The sequence below is a fragment of the Coregonus clupeaformis genome, chromosome 20 (assembly GCF_020615455.1).
Source record: "Coregonus clupeaformis isolate EN_2021a chromosome 20, ASM2061545v1, whole genome shotgun sequence".
Lineage (NCBI taxonomy): Eukaryota > Metazoa > Chordata > Actinopteri > Salmoniformes > Salmonidae > Coregonus > Coregonus clupeaformis.
The window spans coordinates 64,995,796-65,015,794 of NC_059211.1; the positions used below are offsets into that span (position 1 = coordinate 64,995,796).

At 44.7% G+C, this 19,999-nt stretch overlaps 1 protein-coding gene across 1 annotated transcript in view; it reads right to left on the minus strand.

The window, feature by feature from the left end:
• Window positions 1-3,385: 3,385 nt before the first annotated feature.
• homer2 (homer scaffold protein 2) overlaps window positions 3,386-19,999 on the minus strand; it is a 47,342-nt gene continuing 30,728 nt past the window's right edge. Inside the window, 4 exon segments of the mRNA XM_045205729.1 lie at window positions 3,386-3,436; window positions 3,438-3,575; window positions 11,185-11,265; window positions 19,085-19,195. Coding sequence (XP_045061664.1) covers window positions 3,386-3,436; window positions 3,438-3,575; window positions 11,185-11,265; window positions 19,085-19,195 — 381 coding nt within the window.

The window sequence follows — 19,999 nt, forward strand, 5'->3', positions numbered from 1 at the left end:
GCTACTGTAAACTTGTTGAGAAGCATCCCTGGTAGCACAGAGTTCAGTCCAAACTCCCACAGTCTCTATCTCACCTCATATCAACATCCAGTACAGTAGATTAATGAGGAGGTTGATAGGAGGCAGTCAGTGAAACAGTGTCCAGTACATAAGACTAATGAGGAGGTTGATAGGAGGCAGTCAGTGAAACAGTGTCCAGTACATAAGACTAATGAGGAGGTTGATAGGAGGCAGTCAGTGAAACAGTGTCCAGTACATAAGACTAATGAGGAGGTTGATAGGAGGCAGTCAGTGAAACAGTGTCCAGTACATAAGACTAATGAGGAGGTTGATAGGAGGCAGTCAGTGAAACAGTGTCCAGTACATAAGACTAATGAGGAGGTTGATAGGAGGCAGTCAGTGAAACAGTGTCCAGTACATAAGACTAATGAGGAGGTTGATAGGAGGCAGTCAGTGAAACAGTGTCCAGTACATAAGACTAATGAGGAGGTTGATAGGAGGCAGTCAGTGAAACAGTGTCCAGTACATAAGACTAATGAGGAGGTTGATAGGAGGCAGTCAGTGAAACAGTGTCCAGTACATAAGACTAATGAGGAGGTTGATAGGAGGCAGTCAGTGAAACAGTGTCCAGTACATAAGACTAATGAGGAGGTTGATAGGAGGCAGTCAGTGAAACAGTGTCCAGTACATAAGACTAATGAGGAGGTTGATAGGAGGCAGTCAGTGAAACAGTGTCCAGTACATAAGACTAATGAGGAGGTTGATAGGAGGCAGTCAGTGAAACAGTGTCCAGTACATAAGACTAATGAGGAGGTTGATAGGAGACAGTCAGTGAAACAGTGTCCAGTACATAAGACTAGAGAGAACAGTCGGTCTGCTGGGAGATGGTAGGTGGTTAGACTCTGCTGCATAACTAAAAACAAATACAAACAGTACTGTACGCTCTCTGAGTAACAGTAGAAGCGGTACCAAGCTGTGTTACAGACAGATACTGTGGACACTAGCGCAGGTTTCTGTTTCCTGGAGAGCTACTGGGTGTGCACTGTGCATGCTTTTGCTCTATCCCAGCAGTAGCTCACTAAGACCAGAGTTGGAGAACCCTACACAAGCTGGTTAGATTGCAGCCTTGTCCTCTGCAGAGTTGATCCGTTTGCGTTGTCTTGCCAACTCCTATGGTCGGTGTCACTGCCAAACTAGCCATGGTAACTACCATAGTTGGCATGACAACACAAACAGATCTGGGATCAGGCTAGCGTCACAATGTGTCAGCGTGTATACAATATGCTTTAGTGCCTTGTTGAAATGCATGGGAGAAAGAAGAAACACTGACCACGTATTTGTAATTAAAACTATATTTTAACAATTATCAATTCTATAATGGTACAATATTGACCGGGAGTCACAGAAGTGGATGAGAGTCATTTGATTGACAGGAAGGAGAAGGCGTTATATTGATCCGGTTCAGCCTATTGGAAGTCTGTACACACAGAGGATGTAGTGGTTACATGGGGTAAAAGGGGAGAGCCGTACAGTCCGTCGGTAGACACACTCCCATCTTGTGAAAACATTTCTCAAACACTGATAGAAATATATACACACTAGTATCCATGTTGATGTATCAGTGGATGTAGTACAATATTCAAATACAGTTCATCATGGCAGGGCTGCATTCTAAAAAGGTAGACGACTTCAGTTTTTAAAACAGACGGACTATATAATATTATCACACCATACCCGCTCCTAAAATATTATATGATATAAAAGTTATATCTGTAGAGAAACATCCACACGTTAAGGTAATGTTGTCATATATACTGGGCCACTTCTAAAGAGAGAGAGACTAACTAAATTCAATAGGCACCAACACAAAGAAAATCTGCAACAACAAAAAAAAAATACAATAAAGAGATCTCATAGGGTTGTATTAAAGACCCATATCATGTGTGTTGTTCATATAAAGTATTCTTTCACATAGTTCCTAGTTTACAGTTCACCCAGCTAGCAGCAACAACCAAGTCCCCCTAAAATATCACCACTGACCATACTAACAAAACAGACCAAAGTAGTGAAGGAAACACATATCCTACATGAACAACACATTTTAAAAGACATACTTCACACTTTTTGTTCTACAAAAACTGACAGAAAGAAATCTGAAGTTTCATACATGCAAAATCCTCATTGAACTCGTTACAAAATGGGTTGTCTAGCATAGTTTGGGGTTTCTCTGCCCTATAAAGTCCTGGTGTCATCTGTTCACATTTCTAAAGAGGCTCGACTCCACGGTCTTATGCACATCACAGTCCTGCAGACTGACTGCCGATTCAAAAGGCTAATGTTCACTGAAACCCTTTCAATCCTTTAAACTTCTGTTATTGAATTCATTTAATTTCATCATTATGGCAACAACATCCAGAGGACATGGGCTTGTCTATCTGAAACAGTTGTCCTGTTGTTGTTGTCGTTGTTCTGTTGTTGTCCTGTTGTTGTTGTTCTGTTGTTGTCCTGTTGTTGTTGTTCTGTTGTTGTCCTGTTGTTGTTGTCGTTGTTCTGTTGTTGTCCTGTTGTTGTCGTTGTTGTTCTGTTGTCGTTGTTGTCCTATTGTTGTTGTTTTTGAAACACTACTAGGATTCCTTAAATAATGTTTTTCCATTTTCATAGTAACATTTAATTAGTGTGTTACTATGGTGATGCATGGTCATCATCCATCTAGTTTTGGCTGGTTCTCCTGAGGCACTTGATGACACCGCCGTGTCATGTATTGGTCGTGTACGTGTCGTGTATGTGCATATTAACTAACGAGTAACAAACTGTCTTCAAACACACCTGAGATCGACATGAAGCAACAATATAATGGACAGTCTTTTAAAAAGTATACATCTTCTATATTTCCCTAATGTCATAAAGAGGCCAGTAGGATAATGTGTGATTATTACTTAACTGTTGCTGTACTGCATTAGTTTCTATAGTTTAAATACATTTAGCCCTTTTTAAACCCTTTCTTCCCTCTTAGTTCAGCCTGTAGAAACAACAGACAGAACCTTTCACCTGCTCTCTCTCTCTCTCTCTCTCTCTCTCTCTCTCTCTCTCTCTCTCTCTCTCTCTCTCTCTCTCTCTCTCTCTCTCTCTCTCTCTCTCTCTCTCTCTCTCTCTCTCTCTCTCTCTCTCTCTCTCTCTCTCTCTCTCTCTCTCTCTCTCTCTCTCTCTCTCTCTCTCTCTCTCTCTCTCTCTCTCTCTCTCTCTCTCTCTCTCTCTCTCTCTCTCTCTCTCTCTCTCTCTCTCTCTCTCATTGGTTCAGTGTGGTCTCTACTTTGGGGGAGTGGCTCCACAGAGACCTGTCCTGAAGGTAGTTTATAAACCCTCCATCCCTCTGTCCCCTCCTCCCTCAGTTATCCACCCCTAGTTTGGACAGGCCCTGCCTGAACTCATGCAGCTCGCTCGATCTTCCCATCCAGGACATCCATGAACTTCTTCAGCTCTCCCTTCATGTTGCCCTGCTTGGACTGGCTGTCCTCGATGTCAGCCTGAAGACCCTCTATCCTATCCTCCAGGTCCTTGTTCTTCACCTCAGCAGCCTAAAGACATTGGAAATATGAAGTTAGATACTGCCATAGCTTTATAAATAATTATAACTTTGATGTCAACTCCTACAGATAAGAGACAATAACGTATATTAGTCGCTAATTTAGCAAGTATACTACGTTGAGACAGAGAATATGGAGGGGGGAGTGGGGGAGGAGAGAGATGGGGGAGGGAGAGAGAAAGGGGGAGGGAGGAAGAGCGGAGGGAGGAAGAGCGGAGGGAGGAAGAGCGGAGGGAGGAAGAGCGGAGGGAGGAAGAGCGGCGGGAGGAAGAGCGGCGGGAGGAAGAGCGGAGGGAGGGGAGAGAGAGAGGGAGGGAAAAGAGGGAGGGGAGGGGAGAGAGGGAGGGGAGGGGGAGGGGAGGGAGGGGAGAGAGGAGAGGGAGGGAGGGGAGGGAGGGGAAGGAGGGGAGAGAGGGGGGAGGAGGGAGAAAGAGGGGGGAGGAGGGAGGAGAGGGAGGGAGAGAGAGGGGGAGGAGGGAGGGAGAGAGAGGGGGAGGAGGGAGGAGAGGGAGGGAGAGAGGGAGGGAGGGAGAGGACTAAAATAGGAGGTCTAACCTAGTGCCTGGTGGCATTTCTCAGCTGACTGTTGAAACCTGATCACCATGTGGGAGACCTGCTTTAAATAGAGGGACCACAGACCAGACCCTCCTGCTACTGTCTGGTATAGAGCTACAGTTCATAGAATGGACATCATCCCTTCACACCATGGAGCTGGATTCTCCAGTGCTCAGTGGTGTTCTGAGGTATTCTGCCATCACAACCCCTAGTGAATATTGCTTTGAACAGGAATGTCAGTTCTATTGATTCAATGCCTAATAGCTAGCTGAGGGGTTCTCTGGTCCATTGTGTCTAAAGGGAGAGGAGGTATCTGAGCTAGGCCATACTCTATCTAGCCGGGTCGGACCTGAAGCTGAAGTATTTGAGGCATGTCATTGTTGGTTTTATTCCCCTCCATAGTCGATCTACACGGCACCGCACCGATGACAGCTTGGCTGATGAAATGCGCTGTGAGGCTGTCAGATGACCGAGGGAGATGAGTCACTACCGATATACAACATCATTACTGATATAGATTCACTACTCATACAGACCACATCAGAAGCACAAATACACAGCTACTATCCATACAGCATCACTACCGATACACACAGCTTCACATCACATTCAGAAACATGTACTATTACCTTGTCACTACCGATAGGTCTACAGCTCACATCAGAACCACAACTATATGCTCTCCATACAACGTCGCCGCCGATACAGCTTTACCCTATTATACTCAGGTTTGCAGCAGCAGTCTAAACAGAAAAGAGTCTGGTTAGATATATTATATACAGTGCCTTCAGAAAGTATTCATACCCCTTGACTTTTTCCACATTTTGTTACATTACAGCCTTATTCTAAAATGGATTAAATTGTTTTTTTCCCCTCATAATTTTTTTGTGTGCTAATTTATAAAAAATAAAAATATCACATTTACATAAATATTCAGACCCTTTACTCAGTACTTTGTTGAAGCACCTTTGCTCAAGTCAGACTCAAGTCTTCTTGGGTATGACGCTACAAGCTTGGCACACCTGTATTTGGGGAGTTTCTCCCATTCTTCTCTGCAGACCCTCTCAAGCTCTGTCAGGTTGGATGGGGAGCGTTGCTGCACAGCTATTTTCAGGTCTCTCCAGAGATGTTAGATCAGATTCAAGTCCAGGCTCTGGCTGGGCCACTCAAGGACATTCAGAGACTTGTCCCAAAGCCACTCCTGCATTGTGTTGGCTGTGTGCTTAGGGTCGTTGTCCTGTTGGAAGGTGAACCTTTGCCCCAGTCTGAGGTCCTGAGCGCTCTGGAGCAGGTTTTCATCAAGGATCTCTCTGTACTTTGCTCCATTCATCTTTGCCTCAATCCTTACTAGTCTCCCAGTCCCTGCCGCTGAAAAACATCCCCACAGCATGATGCTGCCACCACCATGCTTCACCGTAGGGATGGTGCCAGGTTTCCTCCAGACGTGACCCTTGGCATTCAGGCCAAAGAGTTCAATCTTGGTTTCATCAGACCAGAGAATCTTGTTTCTCATGGTCTGAGAGTCTTTAGGTGCCTTTTGGCAAACTCCAAGTGGGCTGGCATGTGCCTTTTACTGAGGAGTGGCTTCCGTCTGGCCACTCTACCATAAAGGCCTAATTGGTGGAGTGCTGCAGAGATGGTTGTCCTTCTGGAAGGTTCTCCCATCTCCACAGAGGAACTCTAGAGCTCTGTCAGAGTGACCATCTGGTTCTTGGTCACCTCCCTGACCAAGGCCCTTCTCCCCTGATTGCTCAGTTTTGCCGGGCGGCCAGCTCTAGGAAGAGTCTTGGTGGTTCCAAACTTCTTCCATTTAAGAATGATGGAAGCCACTGTGTTCCCTCGGGACCTTCAATGCTGCAGAAATGTTTTGGTACCCTTCCTGTGCCTCGACACAATCCTGTCTCGGAGCTCTACGGACAATTCCTTTGACCTCATGGCTTGGTTTTTGCTCTGACATGCACTGTCAACTGTAGGACCTTATATAGACAGGAGTGTGCCTTTCCAAATAATTTCCAATCAATTGAATTTACCACAGGTGGACTCCAATCAAGTTGTAGAAACATCTCAAGGATGATCAATGGAAACAGGATGCACCTGAGCTCAATTTCGAATCTCATAGCAAAGGGTCAGATTTTTTAAATTTTTATACAAATTTCAAAAAACCTGTTTCACTTTGTCATTATTGGGTATTGTGTGTAGATTGCTGAGGATTTTTATTTATTTAATCTATTTTAGAATAAGGCTGTAACATAACAAAATGTGGAAAAGGTCAAGGGGTCTGAGTAATTTCCGAATTGCTGAAAGGATTCCTCTGTCTACATAGCAGCTAATCATGTTTGTTCTACACCAGGGGGGTCAATCAAGCCCGCGTTGGGTCCAATCCTATTATTATTATTATTATTATTATAATACATTATATTTTTTCCCCCCCCTTTTTCTCCCCAATTTCGAGCTTGTCTCATCGCTGCAAGTCCCCAAGGTCGAGTCATGCATCCTCCAAAACATGACCCGCCAAACCGAGCTCATAACAAGAACTGTCACTGCCTTGTCCTCTCATGTTACGCTACCTGCATGCTGAGCACGGGTGGAACCTGGCTAACCTCTGTTCAACGCTGATGCTGGCAACCAATGACAAGATACTGGTTGGAGCAGATCCCTAACACTCGGTTCTGGCAGTGAGCTACCCTGACGGAGCAGAACCCTAACACTCGGTTCTGGCAGTGAGCTACCCTGAAGGAGCAGAACCCTAACACTCGGTTCTGGCAGTGAGCTACCCTGACGGAGCAGAACCCTAACACTCGGTTCTGGCAGTGAGCTACCCTGACGGAGCAGAACCCTAACACTCGGTTCTGGCAGTGAGCTACCCTGACGGAGCAGAACCCTTACACTTGGTTCTGGCAGTGAGCTACCTTGACGGAGCAGAACCCTAACACTTGGTTCTGGCAGTGAGCTACCCTGAAGGAGCAGAGCCTTAACGCCTAGACATGCATTGTAATCTTTTCTAATAAATGGTTAAACGTACACGTGGCGTTTTTCTTTCTGAAGTAAGTAAGCAGCCAGAACGGCTCATAGGGCAGGAGCCCCCTGTACACCCCCTGGACAGTCTATCGCAGGGCTTTACCTTCAATCTATCTCCTTAATGCCAAACGGGTTCTATTTTTACAGTCTTTGGTATGAGTCGGCCGGGGAATCGAACTCCCAACCTTCCAATCTCAGGGAGGACGCTCTAACCACAAAGCCACTGAGTTGGTCTTAGAAATAGATACAAGCTGTTTTTATCTCCGAAACTGACAGATTTCAAGAGACAATGTGAGTGAGCCTGGTTTCCAGAACTTTCTCTACTTGAGACCAGCTCCCATACCATAGAGATAGATACAGGATGGTCTACGTCTATGGCAGCTCCTTTGTGGTTGTCAGGTTATGAGTGTGATGTATGGTAGGCTTTGACACTGGTCAGACAGACAGATGGTCTGATCTATGGTAGGTTTAAAAACAGACTGGTTTTGATGACATGTTCGACTAGCCGGGGGGGCGGGGGGCATGGGGCGGGGGGGTCTGATGTATGGCTGGGTTTAACAGCAGTAAGGGTTAGTATATCACTTCAGGGGTGGGTAACCAGGTGGTCCCTGTTGCCGGGTAGAATGGGAGAATGGAGAAGATGTGACGTGTGAATCAATCTAGGTTTCTCACACCAGTCAGTCAGTCATCTAGATACTGTGGGATCTGAGAGCAATGTGTCTGCATGTGCGTGTCTCTGTGTACGTCCTTCCAGCCATCAACATGCTGTTGGATCTAAGAGCTGAAACATTATAACCCTGTGTCTCCTCTCCCACCCAGCCATAACCAATATCTGTCAACATGTTGTTGGATCTAAGAGCTGAAACATTATAACCCTGTGTCTCCTCTCCCACCCAGTCATAACCAATATCTGTCAACATGTTGTTGGATCTAAGAGCTGAAACATTATAACCCTGTGTCTCCTCTCCCACACCCAGCCATAACCAATATCTGTCAACATGTTGTTGGATCTAAGAGCTGAAACATTATAACCCTGTGTCTCCTCTCCCACCAAGCCATAACCAATATCTGTCAACATGCTGTTGGATCTAAGAGCTGAAACATTATAACCCTGTGTCTCCTCTCCCACCCAGCCATAACCAATATCTGTCAACATGTTGTTGGATATCAGCGCTGAAACATTATAACCCTGTGTCTCCTCTCCCACCCAGTCATAACCAATATCTGTCAACATGTTGTTGGATCTAAGAGCTGAAACATTATAACCCTGTGTCTCCTCTCCCACCCAGCCATAACCAATATATGTCAACATGTTGTTGGATCTAAGAGCTGAAACATTATAACCCTGTGTCTCCTCTCCCACCAAGCCATAACCAATATCTGTCAACATGCTGTTGGATCTAAGAGCTGAAACATTATAACCCTGTGTCTCCTCTCCCACCCAGCCATAACCAATATCTGTCAACATGTTGTTGGATATAAGAGCTGAAACATTATAACCCTGTGTCTCCTCTCCCACCAAGCCATAACCAAAATCTGTCAACATGTTGTTGGATCTAAGAGCTGAAACATTATAACCCTGTGTCTCCTCTCCCACCAAGCCATAACCAATATCTGTCAACATGCTGTTGGATATAAGAGCTGAAACATTATAACCCTGTGTCTCCTCTCCCACCCAGCCATAACCAATATCTGTCAACATGTTGTTGGATATCAGCGCTGAAACATTATAACCCTGTGTCTCCTCTCCCAACCAGTCATAACCAATATCTGTCAACATGTTGTTGGATCTAAGAGCTGAAACATTATAACCCTGTGTCTCCTCTCCCACCAAGCCATAACCAATATCTGTCAACATGTTGTTGGATCTAAGAGCTGAAACATTATAACCCTGTGTCTCCTCTCCCACCAAGCCATAACCAATATCTGTCAACATGCTGTTGGATCTAAGAGCTGAAACATTATAACCCTGTGTCTCCTCTCCCACCCAGCCATAACCAATATCTGTCAACATGTTGTTGGATATCAGCGCTGAAACATTATAACCCTGTGTCTCCTCTCCCACCCAGTCATAACCAATATCTGTCAACATGTTGTTGGATCTAAGAGCTGAAACATTATAACCCCTGTGTCTCCTCTCCCACCCAGCCATAACCAATATCTGTCAACATGTTGTTGGATCTAAGAGCTGAAACATTATAACCCTGTGTCTCCTCTCCCACCCAGCCATAACCAATATCTGTCAACATGCTGTTGGATCTAAGAGCTGAAACATTATAACACTGTGTCTCCTCTCCCACCTAGTCATAACCAATATCTGTCAACATGTTGTTGGATATCAGCGCTGAAACATTATAACCCTGTGTCTCCTCTCCCACCCAGTCATAACCAATATCTGTCAACATGCTGTTGGATATAAGAGCTGAAACATTATAACCCTGTGTCTCCTCTCCCACCCAGCCATAACCAATATCTGTCAACATGTTGTTGGATATCAGCGCTGAAACATTATAACCCTGTGTCTCCTCTCCCAACCAGTCATAACCAATATCTGTCAACATGCTGTTGGATATAAGAGCTGAAACATTATAACCCTGTGTCTCCTCTCCCACCCAGCCATAACCAATATCTGTCAACATGTTGTTGGATATCAGCGCTGAAACATTATAACCCTGTGTCTCCTCTCCCAACCAGTCATAACCAATATCTGTCAACATGTTGTTGGATCTAAGAGCTGAAACATTATAACCCTGTGTCTCCTCTCCCACCAAGCCATAACCAATATCTGTCAACATGTTGTTGGATCTAAGAGCTGAAACATTATAACCCTGTGTCTCCTCTCCCACCAAGCCATAAGCAATATCTGTCAACATGCTGTTGGATCTAAGCGCTGAAACATTATAACCCTGTGTCTCCTCTCCCACCCAGCCATAACCAATATCTGTCAACATGTTGTTGGATATCAGCGCTGAAACATTATAACCCTGTGTCTCCTCTCCCACCCAGTCATAACCAATATCTGTCAACATGTTGTTGGATCTAAGAGCTGAAACATTATAACACTGTGTCTCCTCTCCCACCCAGCCATAACCAATATCTGTCAACATGCTGTTGGATCTAAGAGCTGAAACATTATAACACTGTGTCTCCTCTCCCACCCAGTCATAACCAATATCTGTCAACATGCTGTTGGATCTAAGAGCTGAAACATTATAACACTGTCTCCTCTCCCACCCAGCCATAACCAATATCTGTCAACATGCTGTTGGATCTAAGAGCTGAAACATTATAACACTGTGTCTCCTCTCCCACCTAGTCATAACCAATATCTTCAGCTGTTTCTGCTAAGTGGATACATTATATTACATTTGATTACCATAATCCTGCCTGCGTCCCAAAGGCACCCTTTATAGAGCACTATATAGGAAATAGGGTGCTATTTGGGATGCATCCCGTGTCTTTATGAGAAGACCACTCTTCATATTCAAGAAGAGAGATTTATAATTAAAATACTTACTGTGATTAAATAGAATTGTGATTAAAATAGTTCCCATTGTTGAGAATATAACTCTACTCTAGTCTATTATCTAGGAGAGAATACCTTTTAATAACAGTGCTGATCATATCAACCTTTTAAAACGATATACAGTATACTCATCATAGTTATAAATAGCACACTAATGGACCTGTTTTTAATACATAACCATGTGGAATATAAAACTCAGTAACAATAACTTGTTAGAGACACTCAATGAACACTGTGGGAACAAAAAGAGGTGGTGTGTATGTTTGTACGTGGTGTGTGTGTGTGTGTGTGTGTGTGTTTGTGTCTGTGTGTACGTGGTGTGTGCGAGCGCGTGAGATCATAATGTAATGGAACAATCTGGATCTCCCAGTCCCAGCTTATTGGGTTATGCTTCAGTACCTGTAGTTTCTATATGATGCTCACACACACTGCCATGAGTTAAGGGGTTAGTGTTTAGGGTGTAGGGGTTAGTGTTTAGGGTGTAGGGGTTAGGGTTCAGTACCTGTAGTTTCTCTGTGATGCTCTCACACTCTGCCATCAGTTGAGGGATGATCTCTGCTTGCTTCCTCAGGTTCTCCAGTTCCTGGAAGGAAACACACATCACATATTAATATCCTCATCAGACCCACTGTCCTTCGCTCCTCATCAGACCTACTGTCCCTCGCTCCTCATCAGACCCACTGTCCCTCGCTCCTCATCAGACCTACTGTCCCTCGCTCCTCATCAGACCTACTGTCCCTCGCTCCTCATCAGACCTACTGTCCCTCGCTCCTCATCAGACCTACTGTCCCTCGCTCCTCATCAGACCTACTGTCCCTCTCTCCTCATCAGACCTACTGTCCCTCGCTCCTCATCAGACCCACTGTCCCTCGCTCCTCATCAGACCTACTGTCCCTCGCTCCTCATCAGACCCACTGTCCCTCGCTCCTCATCAGACCCACTGTTTCTCGGTCCTCATCAGACCTACTGTCCCTCGCTCCTCATCAGACCTACTGTCCCTCGCTCCTCATCAGACCTACTGTCCCTCGCTCCTCATCAGACTGACTGTATCTCAGTCCTCATCAGAACTACTGTCCCTCGGTCCTCATCAGACCTACTGTATCTCGGTCCTCATCAGACCTATTGTTTCTCGGTCCTCATCAGACTGACTGTTTCTCGGTCCTCATCAGACCTATTGTTTCTCGGTCCTCATCCAGGCTCCTTATATCTCCGTGACCCCCAGAATCAGCTGTGGAGTTGGCATTTAGAACCCCTCCATAATAAAGAGATAATGATGCACAGCCTAGCATCTGTGCTACCCTGCCTCAGCCCCCCAACCCCTCCACCCCCTGCCTCAACCCCCCCAACCCCCCTGCCTCAGCCCCCCAACCCCCCTGCCTCAGCCCCTCCACCCCCCACCTCAGCCCCCCCAACCCCCCTGCCCCAGCCCCCCAACCCCCTGCCCCAGCCCCCACCTCAGTTTGTTTGAAGTGTCCAAGTTCACGGCTGGTGAGGCAACGGGGTCAACACCACGGAAATTCAATAATTCAATAATTCATGGGGTGGGAAGGCGAGAGGAAGGAGAGAGTAGGAGCCAGGGAGGGAGGAGAAGGCAGCAGATGTATTGCAGGTTACTGTGGTGAGTCATTCTTCTCCTTGTCCACTGCGACTGAAGCTATAGATGAACCACAGTTATGAGCACCAGACAGGATGGACATCTTCTCTTCCTGTTACTCTCTCTCCCCCAATCCCTCTCTCAGTCCCGTTCTCTCAAAATCACTTATATTCTCTTACTCTCCATATCTCTCTAACATGATCTACAGTTGAAGTCGGAAGTTAAATACACCTTAGCCAAATACATTTAAAAAAAATTCACAATTCCTGACATTTAATCCTAGTAAAAATTCCCTGTCTTAGGTCAGTTAGGATCACCACTTTATTTTAAGAATTGAAATGTCAGAATAATAGTAGAGAGAATGATTTATTTCAGCTTTTATTTCTTTTATCACATTCCCAGTGGGTCAGAGTTTTACATACACTCAATTAGTATTTGGTAGCATTGCCTTTAAATTGTTTAACTTGGGTCAAACGTTTCGGGTAGCCTTCCATAAGCTTCCCACAATAAGTTGGGTGAATTTTGGCCCATTCCTCCTGACAGAGCTGGTGTAACTGAGTCAGGTTTGTAGGCCTCCTTGCTTGCACACGCTTTTTCAGTTCTGCCCACACATTTTCTATAGGATTGAGGTCAGGGCTTTGTGATGGCCACTCCAATACCTTGACTTTGTTGTCCTTAAGCCATTTTGCCACAACTTTGGAAGTATGCTTGGGGTCATTGTCCATTTGGAAGACCCATTTGCAACCAAGCTTTAACTTCCTGACTGATGTCTTGAGATGTTGCTTCAATTTATCCACATAATTTTCCTTCCTCATGATGCCATCTATTTTGTGAAGTGCAGCAGTCCCTCCTGCAGCAAAGCACCCCCACAGCATGATGCTGCCACCCCCGTGCTTCACGGTTGGGATGGTGTTCTTCGGCTTGCAAAGAGGCACTGAATTTGAAGGTAGGCCTTGAAATACATCCACAGGTACACCTCCAATTGACTCAAATGATGTCAATTAGCCTATCAGAAGCTTCTAAAGCTATGACATTATTTTCTGGAATTTTCCAAGCTGTTTAAAGGCACAGTCAACTTAGTGTACGTAAACTTCTGACCCACTGGAATTGTGATACAGTGAATTATAAGTGAAATAATCTGTCTGTAAACAATTGTTGGAAAAATTACTTGTGTCATGCACAAAGTAGATGTCCTAACCGACTTGCCAAAACTATAGTTTGTTAACAAGACATTTGTGGAGTGGTTGAAAAACAAGTTTTAATGACTCCAATCTAAGTGTATGTAAACTTCCGACTTCAACTGTAGATGTAAAGCATGGAAGCTTCTAAACTAGCCGTGAAGATTACACAGACTATCATGATGCTTCTAAACTAGCCGTGAAGATTACACAGACTATCATGATGCTTCTAAACTAGCCGTGAAGATTACACAGACTATCATGATGCTTCTAAACTAGCCGTGAAGATTACACAGACTGTCATGATGCTTCTAAACTAGCCGTGAAGATTACACAGACTATCATGATGCTTCTAAACTAGCCGTGAAGATTACACAGACTATCATGATGCTTCTAAACTAGCCGTGAAGATTACAGACTATCATGATGCTTCTAAACTAGCCGTGAAGATTACACAGACTATCATGATGCTTCTAAACTAGTCGTGAAGATTACACAGACTATCATGATGCTTCTAAACTAGCCGTGAAGATTACAGACTATCATGAAGCTTCTAAACTAGCCGTGAAGATTACAGACTATCATGATGCTTCTAAACTAGCCGTGAAGATTACAGACTATCATGAAGCTTCTAAACTAGCCGTGAAGATTACACAGACTATCATGAAGCTTCTAAACTAGCCGTGAAGATTACACAGACTATCATGATGCTTCTAAACTAGCCGTGAAGATTACACAGACTATCATGATGCTTCTAAACTAGCCGTGAAGATTACACAGACTATCATGATGCTTCTAAACTAGCCGTGAAGATTACACAGACTATCATGATGCTTCTAAACTAGCCGTGAAGATTACAGACTATCATGAAGCTTCTAAACTAGCCGTGAAGATTACACAGACTATCATGATGCTTCTAAACTAGCCGTGAAGATTACACAGACTATCATGATGCTTCTAAACTAGCCGTGAAGATTACACAGACTATCATGATGCTTCTAAACTAGCTGTGAAGATTACACAGACTATCATGATGCTTCTAAACTAGCTGTGAAGATTACAGAGTATCATTACACATCTATCATTCCAGTGTGTCACGCCCTGGCCTTGAGAGGCCGGTCGTCTTTAGTTGGTTTGGTCAGGGCGTGAGAATCTATGCTAGAAATTCTATGTTTATGTTCTAGGTATTGTATTTCTATGTTTGGCCGGGTGTGATTCCCAATCAGAGACAGCTGTCGCTCGTTGTCTCCGATTGGGGATCATACTTAAGTAGCCTGTTTGCCTACCTTAGTTGTGGGATCTTGTTCCGTGTTAGGCTTGTATGTGTTTAGCCTGAGGACTTCACGTTACGTTGTTTATTGTTTTGTTGTATGTTTATTTGCGTTAAATAAACATGTACGCTTTTCACGCTGCACCTTGGTCTGACCCGTCTCTCAACGATCGTGACACAGTGTTAATACTAATTGTAATTATTTTGCACTATGGCCTATTTATTGCCTTACCTCCATAACATGCTACATTTGCACACACTGTATATATATTTTTTGTTTTATTTTACCCCATATGTAACTCTGTGTCTCTGCTGTTTTTATCGCACTGCTTTGCTTTATCTTGGCCAGGTCGCAGTTGTAAATGAGAACTTGTTCTCAACTGGCTTACCTGGTTAAATAAAGGTGAAAAAATAAATAAAAAAAGATGCTTCTAAACTAGCCATGAAGATTACAGACTATCATGATGCTTCTCAGAGTAATCATGATCTCATCTCCTGTGTCTTTACAGAACTACACCACCCTAGAGACATCACAGCCACTTCTGGTTATCAGAATCCTCTCTCCGTGTGTGTGAGTGAGTGAGTGAGTGAGTGAGTGAGTGAGTGAGTGAGTGAGTGAGTGAGAGAGAGAGAGAGAGAGAGAGAGACACAGAGAGACACAGAGAGAGAGAGAGAGACACAGAGAGAGAGAGAGAGACACAGAGAGAGAGAGAGAGACACAGAGAGAGAGAGAGAGACACAGAGAGAGAGAGAGAGACACAGAGAGAGAGAGAGAGACACAGAGAGAGAGAGACACAGAGAGAGAGAGACACAGAGAGAGAGAGACACAGAGAGAGAGAGACACAGAGAGAGAGAGACACAGAGAGAGAGAGAGAGAGAGAGAGAGAGAGAGAGAGAGAGAGAGAGAGAGAGAGAGAGAGAGAGAGAGAGAGAGAGAGAGAGAGAGAGAGAGAGAGAGACCACTTAGCAGGAGTGTGACCTGTCAGACTGTCTGTTCATCTGACACAGCAGGACAGAGGAAAGGGCATCAGACAGGTTCTGTCTCCGTCTCTCTGTCATCGCTGTCTCTCTCAGTTCAACCAGGGTTCATTAAATGTTCAAAACAGGATCAACAGAAGATGCTAAGCCACCTTTACAGGAAATAAATCCAAGGTGCAAATCAAACTGGTTTCAGCTTTAAAAAGTCTTTGTCAGGGTGATTTACTGCCCAAACCAATAGGTTTCTAATAGTCACACACACACACACAGCTGAATAAACCCTGTCAAGAGCATGAAAGGGACACACGCTGACACCCCTGCCACCGGAGAGAGAGAGAGAGAGAAATAGAGAAAGAGAGAGAAAGAGGCAGAAAGAAGAAGAAGAGCAAGAGGGTGAGAGAGAGAGCGGGAGATGGAAGGATGGAGGGATCCGGGGGAGGGGACAGGAAGTCAGCTCTAGAGTGGGACATGGAAGGATGGAAGGATCCGGGGGAGGGGACAGGAAGTCAGCTCTAGAGCGGGAGATGGAAGGATGGAGGGATCCGGGGGAGGGGACAGGAAGTCAGCTCTAGAGCGGGAGATGGAAGGATGGAGGGATCCGGGGAGGGGACAGGAAGTCAGCTCTAGAGCGGGAGATGGAAGGATGGAGGGATCCGGGGGAGGGGACAGGAAGTCAGCTCTAGAGCGGGAGATGGAAGGATGGAGGGATCCGGGGAGGGGACAGGAAGTCAGCTCTAGAGCGGGAGATGGAAGGATGGAGGGATCCGGGGGAGGGGACAGGAAGTCAGCTCTAGAGCGGGAGATGGAAGGATGGAGGGATCCGGGGGAGGGGACAGGAAGTCAGCTCTAGAGCGGGAGATGGAAGGATGGAGGGATCCGGGGAGGGGACAGGAAGTCAGCTCTAGAGCGGGAGATGGAAGGATGGAGGGATCCGGGGGAGGGGACAGGAAGTCAGCTCTAGAGCGGGAGATGGAAGGATGGAGGGATCCGGGGGCAGTAAAAAGAGGGGTATAAGCCAATAGCTAGGTTTCCATCCAATTGGTGACATATTTTCATGAGAATATTAATAAAGAAAATATGCACATTTTCCCACCAGTGGTGTGTTTCCACCCAACGGACTTGTTGCGGATAAAAATCTGTGCGTGATGACGTAGTGCACACAAAGAGTTTTCATGTACCGAATAAAAATCCATCGCATTTTCAATTCTACCGATAGTTTTGTTACAAACACGGTTGCGTTAAATAGCAAATGTGCCTACAGCTGGCAGATACAGTGTGAGTAGACTAGTCTACATGATGAGATTATTATGGATAAGAAAGAGAATATTTTTATTTGTGAAACAGCAGTCGAGCATCGGTCATCATGTCACCAGAATAAGACCCTCAATATTTATTGGAAAGGAGCATCAAGATCACTGTGCACTTTTCACCACCCTGTGCAGTTCCATAAGCCATTTAATCTGTAGCCTTATAAACTGCACGGTTTCCCGAGTCGTAGTGGGAGGACCACACACCATATCATCGCATGACTCCCAAGTTTACTTCAAAATGATGGTTATTCTATAAATGTTTGCGCATGAAGGCGTTTCCACCACCATTAATTTTACCGACACAAAAAGATCCCACCAAGTCGAATGAACAAATGATCTGTCGACATTTATAAATGTCCTATTTCCATCACAGCTTTTTGTATACGGTATGACTTTACTCGCATAAAAACTGTGTATGAAAACGTGGTTACAGCTAATGAAATGTGTCTGCAGGTAGAATCAGTTTTGATCCATTAATGAACGGAGGTCCTGATCACCACGGTCATGCCGGCTCAAAGCCTCATTAGGACTAACTGGAATAAATGTCACAGGGCGTAAAACCAGCCATCTTGGGTCCGCAGTTGCTTGGCAGCTGGGCAGAAGTGACATGAGGACGATGTGACTGGCAGACCTAGTGCCTCGGGTTCCTGGCATCATTTGGGATGACTACAGGGGCAGAGGGCAATGGCATTACAATAACATTGTTAATGTGGTCTGAAATAAAATAACATGACCGGGCATCGAGTTAGAGTTAACATTACCAGATATAGAGGGAGACATTTTCTATAAGCAGTAAATATGAAGAATAACACAGTTCTCTCTCCTTTCTCTGCGTGTTCTTGAACGAGAAGGTAGGTGACCTATAAAAACACTGAAGTAAATAAACTGATAGATAATAGGTGTAGATGTAGCATGAGAGAGAGTTTATTTCACCTTTGTTTATTATCTATTTCACTTGCTTTGGAAATGTAAACATATGTTTCCCATGCCAATAAAGCCCTTTGAATTGAAATTGAATTGAGAGAAAGTGCTGAGAGAGAGCGAGCAGAGAGAGAGATATAGAGGTGAGGACGAGACTAATACTTCCACACAGAATTGTTCTGACATCAAAGGTCCCACAACAATACCCACCTTCTATTGGACTATAATCCTCTCCTTAGGAACAGAGAGAGGGGAGAGAGGGAGAGAGAGAGAGGGGTAGAGAGAGAGGGGTAGAGGGAGAGACAGAGAGGGGTAGAGCGAGATAGATGAGATGGAAACTGAGCTGCACTTCCTAACCTCCTGCCAAATGTATGACCATATTAGAGACACATATTTCCCTCAGATTACAGCGATCCGCAAAGAATTCGAAAACAAACCCAATTTTGATAAACTCCCTTATCTACTGGGTGAAAAACCACAGTGTGCCATCACAGCTGCAAGATTTGTGACCTGTTGCCACAAGAAAAGGGCAACCAGTGAAGAACAAACACCATTGTAAATACAACCCATATTTATGTTTATATATTTTCCCATAGAGAGGGGTAGAGGGAGAGAGAGAGAGGTAGGGAGAGAGAGGTAATAGAGATAACATGTCCCTTAGGGACAATGGTGTTATATTTGCATACAGTCTGTCAGCAAAACTACAGGCTTGTCATATGAGACCGTGAGTGTGTCTATAAGAGTTTTTGTGTGTGAGAACGCGCACAAGTGATCCTGTGTGTGTGTGTGTGTGTGTGTGTGTGTGTGTGTGTGTGTGTGTGAGCGCATAAGTGATCCTGTGTGTGTGTGTGTGTGTGTGTTTGAGCGCATAAGTGATCCTGTGTGTGTGTGTGTGTGAGAGCGTGCACAATAATAATAATAATAATAATAATAATAATAATAATAATAATAGGTCATTTAGCAGACGCTCTTATCCAGAGCGACTTACAGGAGCAATTAGGGTTAAGTGCCTTGCTCAAGGGCACATCGACAGATTTTTCACCTAGTCGGCTCGGGGATTAGAACCAGTGACCTTTCAGTTACTGGCACAACGCTCTTAACCCCTAAGCTACCTGCCGCCCACAAGTGATCCTGTGTGTGTATGCCCCCACCTGTTCCTTGTCCTGTAGCTCCGTCTCCAGCTCCTGAACTCGTACAGTCAGCTTAGAGTTCCTCTCCTTCTCCACGTTGGCTTCTTCACACTGAGACTCCAACTCTGTTATCTACAGGAGATGGAGGAGGAGGAGGAGAGGCCCTTGTTAGGAACTCTTATAAGAGTTAGCACCATGGTGTAGATGGAGGACTGCTATTTTCCGTCCTCCTCTGGGTACATTGACTTCAATACAAAACCTAGGAGGAACCTCATGGTTCTCACCCCTTCCATAGACTTACACAGTAATTACGTCCTCCAACCTATCAGAGCGCTTGCAGCATGAACTGACATGATGTCCATCCAATCAAAGGATCAGAGAATGAATCTAGTAATGAAAGCATAAGCTACAGCTAGCTAGCACTGCAGTGCATAACATGTGGTGAGTAGTTGACTCAAAGAGAGAGAGAGACAATAGTTGAAGAGTTTTGAACAAATTAATTTCTTCAAAAAGTAAGGAGAAGGAGCAGAGAGAGAGACGAGAGAGAAATATATTTCATTGTATTAAAAAAAAAAAAAATGTAGTTTCAGTATCCCTTATGCTAGCTAATGCATCTACTTTAGCCTACTCAACAACCTGACTCAAACAGAGAGGAATTATATTTATGTTAGCTAGCTGGCTAAGGATATCCAACACTGCAACTCTTCCAAGTCAAGGTAAACTTCCAGTTGTATTAATGTATTGCCACCAGGTGGGGACCGCCGCTGTAACTGCTAAACTGCTTACTGTACACTGTACTGCGTGATTGTACATGGATTGGATTGTGGGTTAGTTCTAGTAGAAATGGTGACAACAACGTAGGCTGTGTGTAGCGGTTATGGTATGAAGATTTGGCTTGGAGAGTTTTTTTTTCGCCTGGTCACAGACAGCTGTTCA